This window comes from Nesoenas mayeri, assembly GCF_963082525.1.
Source record: "Nesoenas mayeri genome assembly, chromosome: 3".
Taxonomy (NCBI): domain Eukaryota; kingdom Metazoa; phylum Chordata; class Aves; order Columbiformes; family Columbidae; genus Nesoenas; species Nesoenas mayeri.
In genome coordinates this window covers 95,577,037-95,600,722 of record NC_137544.1, presented here as the reverse complement: position 1 = coordinate 95,600,722, position 23,686 = coordinate 95,577,037, and the positions used below count along the sequence as shown (strand labels likewise).

The 23,686-nt window shown below is 41.7% G+C and overlaps 1 protein-coding gene across 1 annotated transcript; it reads right to left on the bottom strand.

Annotated features, from left to right (window-relative positions):
- Nucleotides 1-1,938: 1,938 nt before the first annotated feature.
- Nucleotides 1,939-21,802, bottom strand: TRERF1 (transcriptional regulating factor 1; the record flags this gene model as incomplete). The annotated part of the gene is made up of 14 exons (XM_080341954.1): nt 1,939-2,297; nt 2,937-3,145; nt 3,651-3,839; nt 4,606-4,719; nt 5,504-5,592; nt 10,567-10,642; nt 11,842-11,945; nt 12,694-12,833; nt 13,451-13,511; nt 14,085-14,454; nt 17,666-17,914; nt 18,869-19,019; nt 19,765-19,814; nt 20,426-21,802. The coding sequence occupies 14 exons, from the start codon at nt 21,800-21,802 to the stop codon at nt 1,976-1,978; spliced, it is 3,501 nt and encodes a 1,166-aa protein (XP_080198080.1). The 3' UTR covers nt 1,939-1,975.
- Nucleotides 21,803-23,686: the final 1,884 nt, after the last annotated feature.

The window sequence follows — 23,686 nt, the reverse complement described above, 5'->3', positions numbered from 1 at the left end:
CTCACCTGAAACTCGCAGGTACAGTAATTGAGAACATCATCCCTTACGTAGCAAAGGGAGCGAAGTTCCACCTGCTGGTCAAAACCAACTAAAAACCCAAAACCACCTCCCTCCAAAACAAACAAACAAACAACACCAAAATCAAACAAACCAACCCAACCAACCAACCAACCAAAAAACCCCACAAACAACAACCACCAAAATACACCTCTGGAACAACCTCTAAAAAACACTAGAACAAACCACATACACAGGAACTTCACTAACCTGAAACTGAGAAGTAATTTCCATTCTCCTGAAGGGTTGCTCTTTAGTACGAGAACATTCAACCTTAAGTATAAACTTCAGGTCATTTGGCTTCACTTATTTGGCTTTGACAGAGAAGGGGCATCTCTGCCAATGGGTCCCACTGGTTTTGAACTTGTGTGGTCTGGTACTCCTATACAAAAGTGCCATGGTTTACCCTCATTTTGCATAGTTATACAGGGAAGAAAGACAGCAGAAAATACGTACCACCATCTCTCAGATTCTGTTTAAGGGAATGCGGAGGGGAAAGAAAAAAACCCAAAACACGCAACCCATGAAAAAAAAACCAAACCAACCCTGAAATCTGGAAGATCTGAAATCAGTCTTATAAAGTTGCTAACTGCAATGCTCTTCTACTGCGCGAAACTCACAAGAAAATCAGTGCTACTACCTGTGAAAGCTCTAAAAAAAAAAAAAAGTCAGTATTCTTGTTCTGTAGTTAAAGGTCCACTCAACATAAATCCAATTCTTCCTTAATTATTCATTTCTGCAAGGTACAAATCTTTTGAGATTCTATTCACTCACAGAACCAAATCTAAATTTATATAAATTGTGTTAGATATCCAGCATGTAGATCTGAACCTAAGGGAGGACAAACGGTAATTAAACAGCAATGTCAGCTCACCTTTGGAGCATGTTCTACTAAATAAACATTTGAATTTGATGTAATGAGGAGGACTGAAAATGACACAAGAGTAACATTTCATGCCTGTAAGGAACAGCTAACATGTTAACAATCTCTGTTCCAGCGGAAGAACGTCTCCCTGTATTTGCCTGGTGAGACAGCAAGCTCCTGCATTGCTCGAGCGTACGCCCTCCTAAAACCACTGAGATGACTATTCAACAGTGTGATTTATTGTCATAGCAAAATAATTTCCAGTGCAAACTGATCACCAAGGTGGCGTTCCTCGTTCGGCATTCCCATCAGATGATGTGAACCACAGTACAATCATCTTCTTTCTTCAACCCTTGAATTAGGTCATTTTAAAATCAGCAGATCAAAACCTCGCTAAAATGGAAGCTCTAAAATGTACAGTGTAACCAGCTTTTACAAACTGCCTAACATGTATGCATTAAGGCAAGAGAGAACTGAAAAAGCACTGTGATATACAGATGATACAGTCACTCCTGTAATTATTTCACAGTTAAATCAGATTTTTTTTTCCCCTCCACCTCCCTTAAAATGACAGCACGAAGACAAAGAATGTAATCATCTCCTTAACAGAGATGACATTGTGTTTCTAGAAGATGCTAGAAGTGATCCAGTATAGGCAAAAAAAAGTTCCATCAAAAGTGTGTGAAAATCATTCCTCTAATTGGGTTGAAATGAAACCTGGAAGAGTTAAGGATTAAAGAACCTGCATCTGGTAGGAAGTGCCAACAGAACCATGAACTTCTGTAACTAGTGGCCTCGGAAGTTATCAGCAAAATGAGCTCAGATAAAAACACCTTATAAGAATATTTGTACCAATTATTTATTTTTTCCCCTAGAACACAAATTAATAAAAAAAAGGGAAAAAAGCAGATTTTTTTTTTTCTAGACCTGGATAAAAGAATTATCATTTTCAACAAGTAGTTTACAATCAGTGGGGAATAAACGAGCAGTCCAAGTTTCCTGATTGATCCATTCAGGCTGTGCTCAGTAGCTGTCTTTATCAAACAACTTTATTTACAATTCAGCATCATCCTGCAGTAGATCTGCATCTTCATCATCCAGTAAGAGGTCAGCATCCATGACTTCATTCTCCTCCATGACATCACCCAGCTCCTGAACAACATCGTCGTCAATGTCACCAACATTTTCAACATGTTTAACCAAACTCATGTGATCCAGAGGGATCAAACTATGCCCAACTGGCCCAGTAGTTCTCGCAATAGTGGCTGCCATTTCTGCTGCCACAGCAGCTTTTTGAGCCTTCTGCCTTTGCTGTTCTTCTTGCTGTCTGTGAGTCTTCATATGAGCATTGCGGCTTTTGATTTTGAAAAATACCCTAAATTTTAAAGGAAAAAAAAAAAAATCAGATAAAAAGGCATTGCTTTTGATGAAGTGAGCCAAAAAAGTCTCAACAACATATCAGTACATTTGCTTCCTTGTCCTGAAATAGAAGTCAGTGAAGTCTGCAATGCCATGGTGAGAATTTCAGGGACAGACTACCAGATTTATACATCCTGACAGTATCAAAACGGCATACTCTGACTCTGCCGCAGAGGTATTTTGTAGCTCCCACAGTTGCTTCAGTATCTATGCACATCCTAATTGTCCCTGTACTCAGTTTCACAAAAATCTTGCACAACAGGGGAAAGGTGAAGGAATCCCACGTTAGGATGGACAAACTGAAGCACAGAAAGGCAAGAGAAAGTTGCCCACTGTCACATGCAAGCCTGTGATGAAGCAGGAAGCTGGACTGTCAGATGTAGAAATTCTAGTAGGTAAATAGATTCAGGAAAATGGGAATAAATACTGCAGAGGAAGCATCCAAAACATCACGCAAACGAATCTCTGAAGGTTTTGGTAAGAGGATGTGTGATCTAAGGGGCAACTATTATTTTGAGACCATCAGAGCAGAGATTATTCGTGTGGAACATAAATAGGCAAATGGAATGCGATACTGCAGTCAGATTTCACTTACTTGCCACACTCCTTGCAAGGAAAAATTGTTGTTGGGTCGGTCTCACCGCTTGTTGTGCTGTGGGCAGGAGAACTCTTGATGGAGCAGTAGCCGCTCTGTGTACCAGATTTCTGCTTAGTGCCTGGAATGGTGCATCGCGGTTTTGTCACCTGATTCGTACCTCCATGAATGCGAGCGTGGCCATTTAGCGCTTGTCTGGAACTGAACACCTGGTGGGGAGCAGGGGGGAGGGAAGAAAAAAGAAAACAAAACAAAAATTAGGAAATACCACACTGGAACAGGAACTGCAGAAAGCAGTATGCTGAAAGCATATTATGATAGAACAACTGCACACATCTAATATGCACAATCTACTTGGTCAAATGCTGCTTGCTCTCAGCTCCATCCCACTAGAGTTAAGGAAACTTAATTGTAATAAAACAAACCAGTGAGCGATCCTATTATTACAGTTGTATAACAAAAAAGATAATCAGAGCTTTTACCATACTTTATTTCTAATTGATAAAACATTTGCAGATTCAGTTTTACGTAGAGATCAGCATATTGCCTATATTTTGTGAGGTGGGAATTAAAAGCAGGCAAAATGATTTGTCCAAAGATATTCAGGAGATATCACTGGCCAGAAACAGTCTAAACCCCTGATTTCCAAAACCACAATTCACTAGTATGCAACACCCCCCGCCCCCCCCCATTAAAGATACCAAACACACGTACAGCGCCACAGTTTGGCATTTCACAGATGAAGGAGGACGAAGAAAGTGAAAGACTCTGAAGGGCAGGCAGATCTATAGGTCCAACAAGAGGTATAGCTGGTGGGTCAGGAGACTTCTGCATTTCCCCTTCTTCCTTTCTATTTTCTTCAATCTCCTCATCTTCCTCTAACGCTTCCTCTTCTCCACTTGTCTGAAATAGACAGTGCATTTAAGAAATACTAGAAATATGTTCAAAGACAGACAGTACTGTATAGTAGGACATAGTACTGCAACGGTACGCTGCTTACTCACGTTTGCTTCCAGGTTTCAGTATTTTTTCCTTATCCTGAATTATCTCCTGGTCCTGCTGGAACTACCACCCCTTAATGGACGAGCTACTGCTCATGAAGCTTCACTGCAGTGCTCAAAACACCTTCAGCTATATTACAGAGCTGTAGCTTCAAGAATCTACAGAGATGTTAAGGTGCAATACTCTCCCCCAATGAATGAGAATATATGCTATATTCATAGTCAAATTAAAGGACTTATTTTAAAAACAAAACCCACATCTCTGAAAGAGTACTCAAGCTACCAGTAATACAGACCTTGCACACAAAGAATTGCATTGCCAGTCTGTGTAAGTGGTGTTTGTACTAGAATATTAGAGCAGCCTTTAGGAGCAAGAACAGGCACAGGAATAATTTACAAAGGTTCTCCTGCTTCATCAGTAGCAAAACCCCATAATTGCTGGACTAGAGTTAGATAACACACTGGTCAAAACATTTTTATGTCATTACAGTCCAGGAACACAAAATCTTGGTGTAGCTGAGGTCACAGAATGCTGATACAGAACATCATTTAGAATTATGGAATAATTTTGGTTGGAAGAGACATCATCCAGTTCAACCTCCTCCTCAAAACAGGATGAACATAAAAATTATCAAGTATTAAACTCTCTCATATTCTCTTAGACTTACCAGGCATTCTTCTCTTTTTTTCTCTAAGCGTGTTCTGTGTTTCCGTCCCAAATGCAAGATTTTCTTCCAGGTATAGTAGTATTCCACACATTGTGCAACCGTCTTAGACTTAACCTGCAGTTAAGTAATTGCATAAATAGTCTAATCTCAATTTTCTGCTTTAGTTCAACACAATTTTATTAGTCTTTATTTCTCAAACATTCAAATGGAGAAAAAAGAGAGTCTGACTACAACAGGAGTACTCTTGTAGAATAATGGGGTTTAGTTATTGTTTTTCAGTCAAATTTGTGTTGACTGTTTTGGCTTCAGTACAGTTCTCTGTGATTCTCCAGAATCTAGTCAGAAAATGGGAATATACTTTTGTACCTCAAAAGTGTACAATACCACCAAGAAATCTAGGAATTAAGACTTGGCTCCCATAAACCCAAATGTTTATCAGCATTTGAACTAACAAGTCAAGTATTCTACCCTGAGATGTATACACCTTGTCTTTTCTGCTTTGTGGCAGAACATGAAAATTAAGCCCAAACAGATTCTCTCGTTATTAACAGGTTTCAAACCTTTCTGGTGCAAGGCTCAATGCCAGTGACTTGAGTACCTTTAACACCAAGATGATAGCAGAGCACCATACTTGTCCCACACGTGGAATGCCATGACTTGGATTCCAGGTGTGAAAACTTTTACATATAACAACAAGATGAACAGATTTTATTTATTTTTAACTGGTGCTGCGGTTGCACACATAGGTGCACCAAATGGAATACAGCACTTCGGTCAGTGTTCTTGTAACTGCTGCTGGCTCTGTGCCTGCAGTAAGCCAGTCTGGCACTGGAAGGAAAATGAAGGGAACAGAATACAGCAATGCTAAAAACAACTGACAGAACAGAAATAACCTTACCATTTTCTGTACAAATATGAAATCTTTACTGTAAGTGGACAATGCCTCTTTGAACAGCCTTCTTTCTTGATGCGTCCATTTGTCAGAGCCTTAAAAAAAAAAAGAGTGAAGTCATTATAAGCGATAAAACCCCACCGCCTTGGCATTGATGTAGTATCCGAAACAAAAACTGGAAGACCTCAAACACACATTAGTGATTGCTGCTATCCAAGTACAAGTATGGCTGTACTGACTCAGACCTCGAGTCCATCTAAGTGGTATTTGGTCTCCAGCAGCAGTCACAGGCAGTTGCCTGGGAAACAGTAAGATCAGGGCAAGCATATACAATGCTTCTCTCTAGTTTTTCCTAACCTTTGACCACTTTTGGCACAGGGGATTTCCTGAGTCCATTATTAACTATACTTGTAAGCGCTGACTGACTCTTCCTTTCTACCAATTAAACTTCTTGCACCCGAAACATCCTTTGCTGAGGAGTTTCACAGATCAGAAGACCCTCCGTGTGAAGAACCATCTCCTTTTCTTTGTTTCCTGACTCCTAGTAGCCTCACTGGATGACCGTTCATTCTTCAGTGGAAAAGAAAGTGAACCCAATCTCAATTATCATGTCCATGCTGTTCAGGACTGCATGTCCTTTCTGTCACTCCTACACCTTTGGTCATTACTGCCGTCCCACTCTGAACCTTTTCCAGTACTAAAACACCCCTGTAGAGATGAAGAGAACAGAAAGGCACACAATAGTCAACATATAAGCCATCTACAGACTTGCACTGTGGCATCACCATGCTACCTGTCATCTAAACATTTGACTTGGGTTTTTTAGGCTGTTGTAAAATCCAGAGCTTTCATAGAACTAGCATTATAATCCCAAGGTCTCATTCTAATTAAGAAGTATTGCCATGGAGCTCATAATTCTATATGTAAAGCTTGTATTGCTTATTCCCATATATGCCACTTCATATTCAACTACATGGAAGTTCATCTATAATTTTGTTCTCCAGACAGTAACTTTTGTTAAGGTCCTTTTGCAGCAATTCACTTGCACGGCTTGAGGTAAGACACTAAAATCCTCTGTGATAGAGGTCACAAGTAGAGATTGTAGCAACATGCAATACACACAAAGTACTTCGATAATTTAATGGAAGCTGTATACAAACCTTTCAAATATTGTCACTCTGTGTGTGTTTCACCAGCCTAACTGCCCATGAAAATGTGAAATCAACATTTACACTGAAATGAATTTTGTGCGTCTTCAGTATTAGTCCAACAGAAGGAACACAGGACTCCTCTATTGTATCAAAGCAGCATCCTGTTTGTAAGGATGGACAGCATTACATATGTTAAAAGAAGGATACGCAAGAAGCCAAAAAGCGCATGCCCTTGAAATGACTTACACTATGAGAAGATTCTAGTTCAGTCTGAGAGTTTCCAAAACATTAAAAACTTTTATCAAAATAAATCCCTAATATTCCTGCCAATGTTACCATTCTCCATAGAAATGCTTGCGTCCATGCTGAAGTCAATGAACTTGGGCTTGGCACCATGCACGGTATTGACCTCTACAAGTTACTTATGTCTATTAAAAAAATATGGTTTTTTTATTAACTGCAAATGCTTTGCTTTTCAGCAGCAACTCCCAGGCTCACAAGCTTAGAGTAGGTATCTCACCACTCCTTCATATGCTGGAAACTACAAAATTAACTCTTCTGCAACCTGTTTTCTGGAGGTACCGCTTTTCCAGTACTATACTGGATAGAAGCATGCATTAGTTATTTCTGCAGAGATTTACACTAAAGCTCTCTTAAGCATCAGAGAAAGGCACTGGCTTCAAGCCATGAGTTTTATTTATTCTGTTATCAACCAAAGATCTTTTTGCTGACACATTGCCTTGCCATCTTTCCTACCCCTGCACCAGCATCATTACATAACTTGCCAGTCATCTGCATGTACCCTCCCTTTGGGCAGGGATAAGTGCACTGATTCAGTCCAGGAGCCTGCTCTACTATGCCAAAAAGTAACTTTAAAAAGCACAACAACACCAAAGGAAAGTTTTGGCAAAAATCTAGTGATGCTCTCCTGTCTTTACCCTACCCTCCTAAAAAATAATAATAAAAAAAGAATCACTTCTGTGGACTAATTTTATTGTACACCTATGGAGCATTCAGGCCTTACAGACTTTCCCCAATAGCTGTGGTATTAGCAGAGACCCTTACAAGATTATGAGGGTTAATTGGAAGTAACCTAATTAATAGAATAAATCCTGTGTAGGAAAAGAAACAGAAGAAAAGCTGTTTTTAACCTTGGTTGCTGGGAAACCACTTTTGCTCTTGTTAGCTTGAGGGAGATATAGAGAACATGTATAGAGAGATCTGCAATGCAGCAAGAAAGAATTTTGGACTTTGGAATACAGATAGAATTTTAAAGCTGATCTTTATGTTTAGACATTTATTCTACATTTTGTTTTACCTGCCATATTGGTTTTGCACTGGTTAACCAACAATAAATATCTTCTACAAATCTGGGGGCTTTGGGCCCATCCTGTTTGTTTCAAGGGGGCTACACCTACACCCAGGGAGCCCCCTGAGAGGTGGCTCACATCCATCACATACGGAATATGCTGGGTCTGATCCACAGCCTGTGACAGTAAGTGCAAGTAGTTTCCTGACTGCCTGAAGCACATTACTTCAGAGACCACCTCTCCTGCAATTCTCACTGCAGGAGAACTTCCAACCTGAGAAATTCCACTGTTCAAATTAAAACTACTCAAGAGTTTGCAACAGCACTCCTGTTAGATATGTGTTCCTTCTCTCTTCCCTGAAACACCATCCTGACAGACATTGCAGCATTAGGACAGAGAGATTAGGGTGTTCTTCCGAGCAGCCCTGGGTCAGCATGCCCAACTCTCTTGGCACACAACAGAAAAGCCTCAAGTTTTACAACTTGCTTCCCTCACAAGCCAACAAGTTTCAAAGATGAGCTTGTACCCTCATTTGAGGGCAATGTTAAGGATGAGTTTGGATATTTACTGTTTGTGGTATCAGTTAATTCTCATGAGTCAGTGCCATGCTCTGTTTCAGCCTATTCCACCTTTAAATGTGGTAGTGCCTGATAGCTGTGATTTCTGAGTAGAGACCAGAAAGCCCAAAGAGTTAACCCAAACAAATGCCACTGGAAATTACATTAAGCTATTAATGCACTAGATTGTGAGAAATTCCCATATGCCTTGAGTGGCTGATTATCAACCACAATTAAACCATTATTCAAGAGCTGCTGCGTGGTACTAGAGGGTGGCTGTCAATATAAGTTGCAATCACATGTTGCATTCAAGAGCATTAGTAAGTAATCCTTTGTCTTGTTATTTCATGGTACTTAAATCCAGACTGGTGAGATTTTGTTTCATGCTGCGATAAGCAGAACCAAACTTCCTTTCCTGCTTAAGAAACAGGAATACACTGATGTCCATAGGTCTCAGTGCTAGCTAACAAAGATTAGTGTAATCTCATGTGAAAGATTAAACAAAACGGTCCCTCCTGGCTCCCCCCTGCATCACAATAAAATACTTTCTGAAACTACTGTGAAGTTGCTTCAGTAAAGACTGTTCCTCCTCCATCACACAGGCAGCAATTTCTTATCTGCTCTGCTTAATTAGGTCGCTCACTAAGGATAAGACTGCTGGGATATCTCCTCATCTTCCTGTTCTCATCCCCTGGACTGTCTCACACATATGATTTGGTGTCATCTCTTCAGACAAGAGAGCCTGGTCAAAGTTCCTGGCTGATGTCCTCCTTCTCCATCCACTTCCATGTCCACCCTTTGGACTGCAACAGAGTTGTCACCAAAGACACGAGGCATCTCCCCCATCCAAGACTCAAAACCTGATCTTCACATTTATTCACTCTCGTTATCAGCTGCCATCCAACATGTTTCTGTTCTTGCTCTCAAGCCAAGGGGTTAAGGAGTTGCTTTACAAAAGACTCTTTGTTACTTGGAAATCTGTCCAGCGAGCTGCTACAGCCAGGAAGCAGCTCGCTTCTATACTTCTGTCACACCATGACTATTACTGGAAATGAGTATATGACCCTGGACATTGTGACTGACTGACCACCAGAAGATTATTGGCTTGTTTCCTATTGAGCCTAAACTGGAGATAAATTCTCAAGTCTCTTAGGTAAACCTCTGTTCTCTGTGTCCAAGCAGTTGTTAGCCACTACAAAGCACTGAGTAACAACATGGAGGGCTGCAGAGGAGACACATTTGCCACCTATGCGTTTGTGACACAACTCAAGCCCAAAAGCTTAACACCACCTTGTGTACTTCACAAGGCATTTCTGGTTCATCACCAAAATGCAGTTTTTGCTGTGTTAAAGTAGTCACAATCCTGGAACTGTGGTGACTGTGGTGTTTGTTGCTTTGTTTGTGTTTGTTTGTTTGGGTTTTTTGTTTGTGGGGATTTTTGTGGGTTTTTTTTGTTTTTGTGTTTTTGGTGGTTTTGTTTTTTTTGTTTGTTTGTTTGTTTGTTTTTGTTTTTGTTTTTATTTTTTTTTTCCCTAGATCCATGCAAAGAGAGGCTCTGTATTTAGTACTAAGACACTAGGAAGAGTTACAGCACTGCCTCTATGGGAGCATGCTCATGATTATCATATTAATTTATCATGCACCATCACCTCAGAAAAGAAAGGCATGACGATAGACATTTACATATCAGAAAATGAAGACCTTACTGCTAGTAAATTACAATCTATGAAGAACAGCAATTTTAAAAGAGATCAACAAATTAAGTTTAAAAGAAGAAAAAAAATACTCAAAACAGTTTCAGATCTGTAGAACACTACACAGCAACATGGATGCAAAGCTTCTGTACACCCTCAGTCAGGTAAAAAAATGCCTAACTTGTAATAGAAGGCTGTGGAAGCCCCCCTTGGCACTGCCCACATCAGCTCTGTGTTAGAGGCTGCCATCCTTGCAGCAGACAGCAGAGAGTGGAGCGTGATCCCACGCTCCAGCCTGGGACGCCAGCCTTGCACTCTATACCAGCAGATACCGAGATGGCAGGAAAACCAACCTACCGGCGTAGTGGTAATTTGCCAAAGGGTGACACTTCAATCTCACTGGCTTTCTCAACAGCAGCTTCTCAAGTGCAACCTAAATGAAAAACCAGGGAAAAAACAGAATTAGCAAATGCAGTCAGCTGCTGCATACGTAAGACTATTTGATATCAAGATATGAATTAATTTTCTCTCTTTTTTTCCTTTCTGCCATACAAAATCACATCAAACTACTCCAAGGCCCATTAATGCTGTACCTCAGAGAAGAGCACCTAATGCACACCTGTCCTGCCTTAATTAGCACAAATGTGGCTATTACTTAGCAATTTCCAGCTCTTCTCTCTCTTCTGCATGCCACATACAAGTAGGTTTATAGTGTTTGATTTGATAGTGCTAATTAATACTAATATTTAACAGTTGGTTTGATAGCATTAATATTTATAGTGTGAGGTCTTTTAGAATATCTGTTTAGGTCAACATCGGCCATGGATGACAGCTAATCCTCCTTTGGATCAGGGAGACAGATGATTTGTGGATCCCTAAATTTTTTTTCCTGACAATGCAGACCCCACCAATACAGCAAATTTCACGTCCTGACAGTAAGTTCAGTCCCCTGGCTCAGATGCCCCCAGGCATAGCTAACAGAGCCTAAGGAAACTGGGATGCAAGCTGAAATACACTGTATCAGACAATCCTGTGAGATTCATTCCAGCCCTGTGTTGTGTTGCATTTTGTTCTAAATTGGCTTTCCAGGAACTGGTGCAGGGCTCCGTCTTTCCCTAACACTGGGCAAAATGGATGTTTTGCCCTAGTTAATAACATTTCCATCACTAAACTAATGCAAATATTTGAAATGCATTATTTATTTGAGAACTGCGTGCAATTATCTCACACTTCTGAACAAATAAGTAGATGTGATTGCTGCCACAAAAAAAAAGGGTTTTAATAAGGGCCAGAAGAGGACTAAGCTCTCTCTGACCAAATATAAAGCTTGTGAAATATCAGGGCTGGAGCAAGCACTGGGAGACATTCAAAGCCCCAAGGCTATAAACTAAATAATCTTATCTGTATGAAATATACAGTAAGCCTTCAGAGAGGCACTGCTTTGAAATTTAAATTTATTAAAGAATGAAAGGGAAAAGTCATTCCCCAAAAATGTAACAGGATGTTTAAAGCATCGCTGCTAATCAATCAGAAATCTCTTTTTTATATAACCATATCTAAATCCATTTAATAAAGCATGCTAATTTATCTGCAGAAGAGGATCATATCTCCCCTTTCAGCTTCTTATCTTACCATAATATCTCCTTTCGCCTCAAAGAGAGAGTGCAAAGCGTATTCTGAGTTAGTTCCTCCACCAGGTAACACACTGGAACAGCTCATATTTAAAAGGTCTTCCACTGTCAGAAACAAGTCAACATTTTACTGCTAATACAGTAGCTTGTCAGTAAAACATCCAGAGCCAAGGACTGTAATGCCACTCAAAGACAACGCAGTTCAGGGCAGCAGCTTGTGTAGTTTCTCTCCCCAGCACCTCCTCTCTTGGTTTAGGATCATTCACCGGAGGAGGGGATCTGAGGGGATTTGCAGAGCGTATCCCTGGGGTGGGACAGGCACTGCAGAGCTGGAGGCAGCGATGTGGCTGTGAGGCAGTGGCTTGCACAGGCCAGTGATGTTGCTGTGCCAAGGCAGCTCCAGCCAGAGTAGAGGAAGAGATATGAACCACACTGGAAGCAGGAACAAACTCTGCTCAGGATTGGTAGAAGTCACTATCACATTTCTTCTCATTTATGGTCACAGGACAGGCCCAGGAGCCATCAGCTGCCTCTCATCTGTGATATCTGCCCTTACCAGGCAGTACCCAAAAAACCCACTGTATGTTACAGATTCAGGGTGAGAACATTATATAGTGGCAACAATCTTTCCCCCTTGGCTGCCAGAAAACACATAATCCAGGCTTCACTTTAAGTGCCAATATATAATGTTCTTAGACTGAATCTGTAACATACAGTTCTGGTATCATGATCTGCATTTTTGGTAGTTAATACTCTTCAACATTTTGAACAGTATGCACATGATAAATCAATGTGAATTTCTTCAATGGGCACAGGGTGATGTATGAACTTCTAAAAAGGCAAGTCACTGTACCTCTTTGTTGGAAGACTTTGTTCTCCAGTTCTGGCCATGGTTTCCAAACCAAAGTAGCCTTGTGCACATCTTCCTCCATTAGCAACCTGTCCTGCAGCTCAGGAATATCAGCCTGGAACCTGGACCCAATATTGATTCGTCTGTAAAGACAAATAAATTAATATGTATTCAACTACACAACATGCAGAAGTCACATTAGTGTTCACTTTGTTTCCAACAAAACTTGTATTACACTGGAGTGGCAGGAAATTGCATCAGATTGCTTTATGCAAGGCTTTACCCTCAGTGTAACAAGTATTTTGAATGTTAGAGAACTGAGTTCTTCAGGGGAGGAGAACCAAAATGTCAATACACAATTTAAACTATACTGAGACATGATATACCTTATAGACAACCCAAGCTGGCCTACACATCTGCTGACCAGCAAAGAGGCTAGATGATGGAAACAACTTTGTGTTCCATACAGAATGGCACTCTTCAGCAGAGAGCGGAAAAAGACATTACTGCCAAGGGACAGTCCTGTTTGCATTCTGCCCTGGTATGGGGACCTTCCAGGTAACACAAAATCTACATCTCCCACAGCCGCTTCTCTCCCAATGTCCTCAGCCACCATCCAGAGGAAACTCAAATGCATCCAGCCCAACCCAACCTCAGGCAGTTGAACACCACCTGCCAAGTTCAAAACACTTCAGGCTGCACGCTCTAGGCTGGACCTAGTCTATGAAAGCAGAAACAAAAACAATCTTGTTTTTCTTACGGTTCAACTGTCTGTTCTCCAGGCCCAGGCGTCACCGGAATGACACTTCCATCAATACTATCTGAAACAGAGATCGGAGTTTTGGAGTTTAAAAGGGTATTTTGGTAACAACTGTGTCACTGCTGATGCTCCACCTCCTGGACTCCATTGCCACCTCCCTACTATCCAGTCTACTAAGGAAAAATTACCCTTTAACAATATTTAGACATGGAAACAGTCTAAATCGTTACAGGTAACAGAAATTTCCTACCTTGCAGAAGTTTCTACTGCCCTAATCATGTATGATTAGACACCTTTTCTTGTGAAGCACTGAGCAACAAATACTTAAAGTGAACCCCATGTCTGAAACCACGTCTTTTCCCTGCACTTCAGATGCAATGAGAGGCATGCCCGTCCTCTCCTGAGGCAGACCCCACTGCAAGAGCACAGCCTTACTCACTGGTTAGCCTCCTCTATTCACGTTACGCTTTACCACCACACCTCTACAAAACCCAGGGCAAAAACCTCGATAAAGATGGGCTTTTCCTGTGCTGACTTTTACATCAGCGCATATGAAAGTCATCAACATGGTAACACCAGAAGAGAGGACAGTGGTATTTTCTACATACTGCCACTCTGTAAATGTAGTACTTACTGGAGCGACACAGGAGCACCCGTGGAGTAGGTGTCAGTGGAGTAAGTGGCAGCTGGGTATGTGAGGTGCTATGAGATGATGTGATAACACTGCTGAAGAGACCAGACCCTTGCCGAACTGGACTAAGCATTGGTGGCGGAGTGTAGGGGGGCAGCTCGTGCGTCCGATCTAGCAGATGATCTCCGAGGACACGGGGAGAGCGAAGCTGACTCTGGTACAGGGTGGCACCAGAGTGGGACATGCTGAAGTTGAAAGTAGGAGGAGGTATGAAGAGTGGTTCGGGTCTGTGCCGATATTTCTTCTTGTCCTGCAATGGTTTGAAGTTATCTTCCAATTTTACAGCAGTCTGATGAGGTTTTTTGCTAATTTCCTAAATGAAAACACGTAGAACTTGAGTATTTAGGTATGCTTAAATGTGATTTGCACACAGTCCCCTACAGCTTAGGGCAACAGCCACAGAAAAGTTGTTACCACCAGGCAGTTATTCAGGTACCACCATAATAAGCCTGGTCAGTAAAGTTCCTACACAGAAACCTCAGGCAGAGGAGTAAGAAAATGCAGGACAAATTACGCTCAGGCTCCTCAGCAAGCCCTCTTGGTAAAGGCCGAGCTGAGCCTCGGGCAGACATGGAGAGGCTGCTGCCTGTTTTTGGAGGTGAGGGGAAAGGCTCTCCCAGGCCTCGAGTCCCCCACACCCTTCTCCAGCTCCACCCAAACACCCCAGGCACTTCAATTTGCACTGAACACATACAGGCTGTTGGGAGTTATTTCATTACTCAGTCATGGTTTATTGGAAACTTTATACGAGATGTTTTCCAATGCATTTATTTTGTTTGACTAGGAAGGACACATGAGCTCAGTGAAATTACTGCAGTACTCAGCAGCAGGAAAGGAAGAAAAATGTAATAAATTCAAATTCTTTGCCTCTTATCACTGCATTCCCATCAGCCTGAGTACAGTCCAGCTGCAACAAATCTTGAACTTAACTCTCTCCTTCTTCGTTGGAGCAAAAAGTGTAGTAGATGACCATTTGGGAAATTCACACACTGTAACATGCCTAGAATTCTAGAATTTGAATGTTAAAAATAATTTAACAATAAACTCCTAGAATCCAAAGAAGCAGAAGGCACAGAACTTGTGTAAACCTGGAATCTGGATTTGGGGAGGGGGATAGGGGAGCACGTTGGGGAGGGTGAGGTGGGAAGAAACAGGTTGTGCTTTAAGAACACGCAGAATCTTCTTTACGATAAACTTGAAAAGCTTACAAAAATTTTTGACAGATAGGGTTACTGCAGAATGTCTGCATCATCTGGTAAATTCTACTACTACATGAAGTAAATTACTACTACGTATGTTTAGACAACATACATCTTTACACCATGGGTGGTTCTTGAACATCACATTCACCCAATAAAAATCATGTTAAAGGAGTGTTAGCACAGTCATCCTTTATCCTTTATGTTAATACATTCCAGCTTGTGGAAATGTTTTTGATTACAGAGGTCTTGTCCTCTCTGTTAGATCACGGCTGTATCCTCTCCAACAGCTGTTGACATTTTTTCTTTCAAAAAAAATTAAGTTTTGGAAGAGTTTTCCTTTTGCAGGAAAAAAACGCAGCTTTACTGAGCATTTTGTTTATAATGGACATTCAGAACAACGAAAGGTTGAGGGTTACCTGTAAGGACAGACATAGTCCATCATGATGATGAACATTTAGTGTTCAAAAAGGAGAAAGGGGAAAAGACCCTAAACTCAAGGAGAAAATAGAAGAAAAAAGAGGAAAAACAAACTACAGACCAAACAAAAAAATCCACCCCAAACCACCACACTCACAACAAACAAAGAAACCAACCTTAAAAAAAAAAATAGAAGGCCAGATTCACATCTTTGATCAAAGGCTCATTTTGTTCTGCTCTTTAAATGTGAAAGACCTGGTGGTCCTTTCTCACTAGTGTAAAGCAAACTAACCAACCAAGACAACATCTTGGAAGTCCTGGGTAGATCCTGAGGGACCTCACTTGACTGCTCACCGTCCTGTAGCCTTGCTGAGTATTTAGTTTCCTTCTGCTGTTTGATTTTACCAGTTCCATGAGCTTTGTGGGAACTTTTCTGGACAGCCCAAAGCACAGTATAAAAAAATGCAACACAGCTCCAGTTCTTTGGTATTAAGAAAAAAAGAGTCTCCAATGGTACAATCTCTCTACAGAAAAGGAAACTCTAGATCTTTTGATCTTTGAACATATATAATAAATATACAGCTTATATAAAAGATAACTGCACAAGTTTAGTTTGCTTGGGCAATAACAAAGACTGCAAGCATAATTTTGAGTGAATGTACATTTAGCCAGACACTGGCAGATTTATTCACAGTCAGTATACATACGTTGCAGAAATACACAAGCCCAAGCCACCTACTCTGATGTCTCTAGAGAAGATCTCCCACTCAGAGCCCAAGGATGCAGAAAAGACTGTCCCTTTTCTCTCCAGAAATTAGAAACAGGAAACAAAAATTGTGCTGCTGAGTTACAAGCTAAGTATTATGAGATGCTGGCTTCCACAGTAAAGTGGAAGTTTATGTGTAAAACCTCTGTCTGAAAGAAAGAGAGTAAAAGATTGTGTATATATTTAAAATTAGTTTGTATGCCTGAGTGAAAGATCAGGAGGGGAGTGATAAATACACAATTATTATAAAGAGTCACCCATGATGGTACATGCTGTCTCCTCATTTGGCCATCAGCCTCACAAAAATGAGGAAGAAAAAATAATCACGAGAGTATTTCTCTGCATTACACAGATAATACCATACAGTACTTATACTCCCCAGTAATCTCTTATCATGGCGCAGTCTGCAAGCAAGGATTTGAAGGAACGAGCAGCATCTATTCCTACATTGGAGTGTGAAATAAATACTGCTTGCTCCAGGACTCTTTCAGGAAAACAATAAAGAGCATTCTCACATCTCATTCAAGTACGCATCCATTTCAGTTATACAAGTGAAATGAAAGCACTAGGCATAGCTATTTTTCCTGTATCAGAATTCCCCGTGATTAACCCTTAGATCCGATGCATGCAGAGTGAAAGGAAGAAATCACTTCACTGAAAAATTCTGAGTCTGCAAGCTTCATATTGGCTTAGAGCACACACTATAAGCATTGCACAGTACCCTCCTATCTTCAGCTCAAATGACAAGCACATATATCTGACTTTAAAAAACAGGAAGGAAGTAAAATTGCTGAATTTAAGCAACAACGTTAAAACAAAGCAGCCTGAAAAGGAAAAAAAAACAAAAACAGTAAAAAGATACTAAATCCCTTTGTTCTAGTGGGATAAAAGAATATCACGTTCCAATTTCAAATTATTTATTTTCAGCTGAGGTCTTGGTTCCGCAGCAAAGGGAAAATTATTATTTTCACGTGACTGGGGAAGAAGTGCTATGATGCTACAGGCCTTTTTTGTTTATTAGGCATCATGAAGATTCCAGAAAAGATTCTAAAATACAGACATTTTAGAAAGTAGCAGCACTATAAGCAAAGGGATTTAACAGGCACAGCACAGCTAGTGGCAAGAAAGGCAGCACTCACAGCGGATGAGCAGGGGTTGGCCACTTTGGGACTGCACGGTGGAGAGTAAGTCATCTTCACGAGAACGGGCATCTCGTCATCTGACACAGAGCTGGCAGGCTTGTCTGCGGCTGTGGCAGCGCTGGCAGAGGGCTGCGGGCTGGGCTCGGGTGACAGAAGCTTGACAGGGACAGACACTGGCATGACGATGGGTGCGAGGCCATCCACCTCTTTAGGCAGCGGCTGCTGGGGTGGTTTCTCTCCTTCATCCTGTACAGACAATTAAAGGCTTTCAGCCCGAGTGAGGGAGGACTACTTCTGGATCGATAACGCTACGCAATGTAGGCACCAGGGCTGAAAAGAAGTGGCCAGGGTTACAAAACACGCAACAGCATCGCTTCTCGGACTCTTTATTTGCCCCGAGTGAAGCTGGCAGATTACTTATGGCTCCTACATAGGATTCGGCCTCGGTGATAAATAACCACATTAAGTATCTTTACAAGATAACTTGCAGGAGGAGAGATGAACACATGCCCTTTTTATCCCTGTGAAGACAGAATTCCCCATCAGGCACCTAAAAACAAAGACACAGATGGTGTAACTCTGGTAGCTCTCTGCCTTCCTGTGGTATCCCCGGTTAGGACAGAACTTGTAATATACCAGGGCAGAGAAAGACTGACTGATGGGGCAAGTTATTTCTATGCAGAACAATTCAATCAAACCCACATTTTTGGTTTGCTATTTGTTGATACCTATAGAACTAAAACACAGGAGAGGAAAGCTGTCAAAGATTCAACAATCCTGTTCCTTCAATTAAAGCCTGGGAAGGCTTCCAATAAACATCCCTTAGTCATCCAAATAGTCCAAATGAAAATAAGGAAGACTTGATGTTCCTGATATTTCTAATATAATAAACAAACATGAAGGGAAAAAGATTTAGGTGCTCCTGATATGACTTCATAGGGTGTTCTTGTAATGTACAGAGAACCAGAGAGGGACAAGATACTGTTCTGTCCTCCACCACTGCCTCTGACTTTAAAGCCAGACCTCTGACCAAACAACTAGCAGAATTATGTGCGTTTCTACTTACACAGGGTGTGACATAAGAAAACAGCGCTGAGAAGAACAGGTTTTGACATCAAAGCAAAGCATGGCAAAGCAAGCAAACATCCACGTGGAAAGGAGAGCGTCAAATACTGAAGTAAAACGAACAGCTACTGCTACCTGTTTGAAGTTAGGAGATGCTCTTACTCCTCCGTGTGACCTCATGTGACCATTTAGAGCAGGCAAACTCTTAAACTCCTTCAAGCATACTGAACACATTAGCTTGTTCTTCCCATCAACTCTCTCAGGAAGCGCTTCTCTGTTCTGGCCACTATTTTTATTTTCATTTTTTTAGCATGGAACAGAAGAAGAGACATTAGTTTGGCATGTTCCTTTTATTGCAGAGGAAGCTTTTTAGTGAAGGAAGTCAATAAAATTTTACAGTTAGATGGTTATGAAGCCACAAGTGAGCACGGAGTCAGTGCTGTGGAATATGTGGGCAATAACCTAGATCAGCTGCTCCCAAGATGGGGAGAAGCGAAGTTTTGAGTAGGACATGCTTATCAAAATATGGCCCTCTGTATGGAAAAGTCTGAGAACCCACGAGATCTGTCCTGACAGACCTACGTTTATTTCCCCACTCGTGACAGCAGTTAACAAATACTTGGACACAATTCCCCTACCTATGGTAGACAACAGTGCCAGAGTACATCTCCACCCTTCAGAGGGGAGACCTTAAGAAACACTGCAGATCTCTGATCCAAACCACGTATTGCCCCTTTTCTTACATGCAACACTGAGAGCAAACTGAACTCCTGCTTTTGCTTCTTCAGTTCCTTTTTTTTTCCTCTTTCTTTTTTGAAGGACAAAGTACTTATTTGATTTTTTTGTTGGATGAGGTGGGTGGAAATCACACAAACTTAAATTCACAAAGCACAAAACTATAGATGTTTCTAGAAGAACAATAGCTATTACCTACCTAGAGTGCATTCCCCACTCCCTAAGCTACAGCACTCCTTCCTTTTTATCTCTCATATTCAAATTAAAAAGAAAAAAAATAAATCTTTTAAGAATACCTTTGTTCTGGGGACAGCGGCTGTAGTCTGCCATCTGACAGTTGCACCTGCTGTCAAAGGGGAGAAAAGGGGAAAAAATAAAAAAGAATTTTTCAGGAAACACTAATGCATAAATGAAGGTACTCACAGCATTATGTCTGCATTTTTCATATGATTTTACTAATATTAAAAGCCTCTGAGTTGAGAGACTTGCATTTCTCTACTAAATCAGTGCCTCCATGAGCACGGCTAGTGCAAGTCTTCTTACACTCACCGCTGTTCGAAGCCTTCATTCCGACCCAGAAGTATTACCTTTTGAAAACAGGGAGTTGGCTAAACTCTTCCTGCACAATCGGGCCCTCGGGCGTTGAAAAATTAGCAAGAGCACTTTGTTGTAACCAGGTCCCTCCTCCCCAGAAACAGAGGCAGAACTTCCCAAAGCCTCTTGCAGGGGAAGCAGCAGCCCCACGGCTGCAGCTTTGTGCAGCCGCCAGCCTGGCCCCACACCAACTCAGCAATGGAGACAGGACAAGTGTGCTGAGGCAGTTCCCCAAAACCTCCCAGGGACACCCACCACTCACATCCTAATCTCCTGGCTCTCCTGCAATCATTTTGCTTCCACACCTCGCTACTCTTCTTCTAAAACAAGTTTGGCTGAGCAAGGATCTAATATATCACCTACCTGAGGCCACGCGGCACTGGGAGAGTCTTGCTGAGAGCTTTTGTTGTTCAGGTGAACTCCCGAGGGTGGCAAAAGAGTTCGATGAGGGACAGCATTACCTACAGAATTAACCTCCTGCCGTGCAGGATCCTCTGTCGTCTCAGGTGGAGTGAGGCCAACGTGGGAGTTCAGAGACGGCGCCCTGCTCTCACTGGGGTATTGCTTCTGCTGGTCTTGCTGCTGCTGCAGTAAATTCTGCGAGTACAAGTGCCTGTACTGTTCGTGGGGATCTTGGTAGCAATACTGAGGCACTGCTCCCAACTGGATGAGCTGCACAGGGTGACTTGGATCCTGAGGGTACTGGTGTGGCTCATGCATAGTCTTTGGATCGGGTTCCCTGTGATAGGGAGGAAGCGGCAATTGCATCTGTTGCTGCTGTTGCTGTAACTGCTGCATGACAGGTTGCGTTTGGTAATACTGAGCTATTTGCATCGGACACTGCCGCTGCTGCCGGGCTGGCTGCTGCTGCTGCTGCTGGATCTCCTGTATCGAGAGCCGCTGATGTCCCTGCTGCGGCTGAGCGTAGTACTGAGTCTGCTGCAAGTGCTGCATCTGTTGCGGGAGGAGCTGCTGGGACTGCATCTGCTGAACGTGTGTCTGTCCTTGCTGAAATGCAGAATGCATCTGCATTTGCGACAAATGCTGCTGGTAGTCGTAGTACAGCTGTTGGTGCTGCATGACTTGCATTTGTTGCTTTTGCTGTGTGCTTGCAAAATTTGTGTGTGTTTGCTGTGGCACTGGTTGATATCTTTGTATGCTGGAAGTTACGGGCTGTTGCTCAACCGCTGGTTTCTGGGACAGCAGCTGCCGGAGCGCGCTGTCACCAGAATTATCCGCCATCGAAGACTCGGTGTGCAAAATCTGAGCCATGTTGTTGACTTGAATCCTCAGATTTTGGTTAGCAAATACTTGCGTAAAGGAGTCCAATTTATGCAGGACCCCACTGGTAATTTTTTGCGATCGATTTTCACCGGGTTGAGAGTAAGAATATTGGTATCCGTCGTGGGACTCCCCCTGCCCGAGGGGGCTCCACATTGCGCTTTGATTATTCAAGTTGTTCCTCACTGGGACATGGTTTCCTGAGCCAGAATGTGTCCAACTGGTTTGTCTAGATGTATCCATTGACCCAAGACTTTTTGAACCTACAGGCAAAGCTATACTGTCTCTTGAATCTTGGGGAAACTGTGGGGAGAGAGGGGATGCCTGGGGAGCATCCATAACCGATGTCCCATAGCTGTGATTTAGAGATGGAAGGGAGTTCATTTGGTGTTGTTGGTAGTACAAGTTCTCATTGCTGTTGGCAGTATGGTTAGTTTTATACAATTGCTGGTCCCCCATTTTTGGTCACTTCTGTTCCAAACTTACAGGCACACGAACCATTGGAATCTCTATGAACCCTGAGATAGCTGAGTGAAGGGAAGGGAGGGGAGAGAAAAAGAAGTCAGAATTACTTATAATTCAGCATGTCCATGTGCACATTAGGACTAAGATTTCCTCCAGTCTGTCAGTAATTCCAATCTCAGACTTGACGTTGCTTCACATCTTCAATAAATGGACCACAGCGCAAATCCGACACAGATCGATAGGTTCAGCATGCCAGGCACCTGTGGAGTAAGAGAAAGACAAGGTAAGTACTGCTTCTCTGCATAAACTGTTATTATTATTGCCTCGAAGGAAACTGTAAAATCTCCTAGTTTGAAATACATAATCAGATGCAAAATTGCAGCAGCTGTGCTATTCCAGAGCAGTTAGATTACTTCATCTCATCCCATTATCCTGCCTCTTCTCTAGTGCTCTGATAAAATCATTCTGTCGAACCAATAAAGGCCTATTCTTCAAAATTGGTTTTCTCCCCTACAGTACATGAACATTCAAGCAGTTTTAGCCGGCCGCATGTTGCTCTCTCAGGACTAGTTTTAGCCAGACAGTTAACTATCAAGCCAAGTCACCTTCCTAGTGTCACAGCCTTCTTGTCTGAAGCAACACACTCATTTTAAAATACAAAATCAAGTACTGCGGACACCACAGGTGCCTCCACAAAGGCCTCAAAAGGCAGGTAAAAGAAAACCAGGGCTTTGAACAAAGCTGACCATAATCAGATATCAGGGTCTAGGAGGACATACAGAAAAGTTATTTGCAATCTGGGATTTGCACAGAGCCTGCCACAGCTTCTCACAGCTTCCACGGTATGTATAGGAGGTGTCCACCGGTGGTACAAAAATAGAGCATCACAGAAGGATAAGATGCAACATATTGCTGTGACAATTGAAAACAAAATAAAATAAAATCATAAGTATAGTTATCCAACTGCATCTGTGCACATGGATTTGTTTCCTCTGTCTATATGGAATCTGATTAATGCCAGGACCTAAAACACTCCTTGGAAAACTTTTCTGATCACTCACTTTATGTCGGGAGTTCTGAATTCCAACTTCTGTTCAATCCTCTCACCCTTCCTTCTTCACTTTGCATTATTGTAACAGACTAATTTATACCAAATGCAAACTTCTAGCATTTTTACTGTATAAACTATAATTCAAAGTAACACTTTATGGACATCTGTACTGTTTTCAATGAATAAAGCAAAATATATAGGCACCTTATATGGTTGTTTTACTGTTCCACAGTATGAAGCAATCACTGTGTCTATAATCATACACACGCACAGAGGTACAACATGCCTATGTACACATAAATATGTATTAATGTAAAAGTTGTTTCTGAACTTTAGCAGAGCACAAAACCATTAGACCACAACATTAACTCTGACTCCTTCACATTTGCCTTACTAAACATAACGCTTTTCCCCGAAGACTCCCGCGTACTGATGCCCTTACCTTTTAAATTTAGGAGAATCCTTGATCTAGATGGATAAATGTGAAGTCAGTGATAGAGAAAATTTTAACTGTTGCCAGATGCATGTTAAGAAGTTCTGTCCTAGCAACAGCAAATAAGGGTAACACATCGCTGCAGGCAAAAAAACCCTTTTCCGTTCTAGCGCAATGTATGACAGAAAACCATAGCTCCCAGTGAAGAGGGCTTTCAGTCTGTATGCAGTTTTTGTGTAAACCATCTGCAGCCATTAGCATGTAACATTTTCACGTGACAAATAATGGCTGAGAATAATTGCAAGCTTATTTCCCCTTTCCAGAAATATACATTGCTTCATAGCTTCTCTGAAAACACTCCCTTCCAGATTTTAATGGATGCACAGTTAAAAAA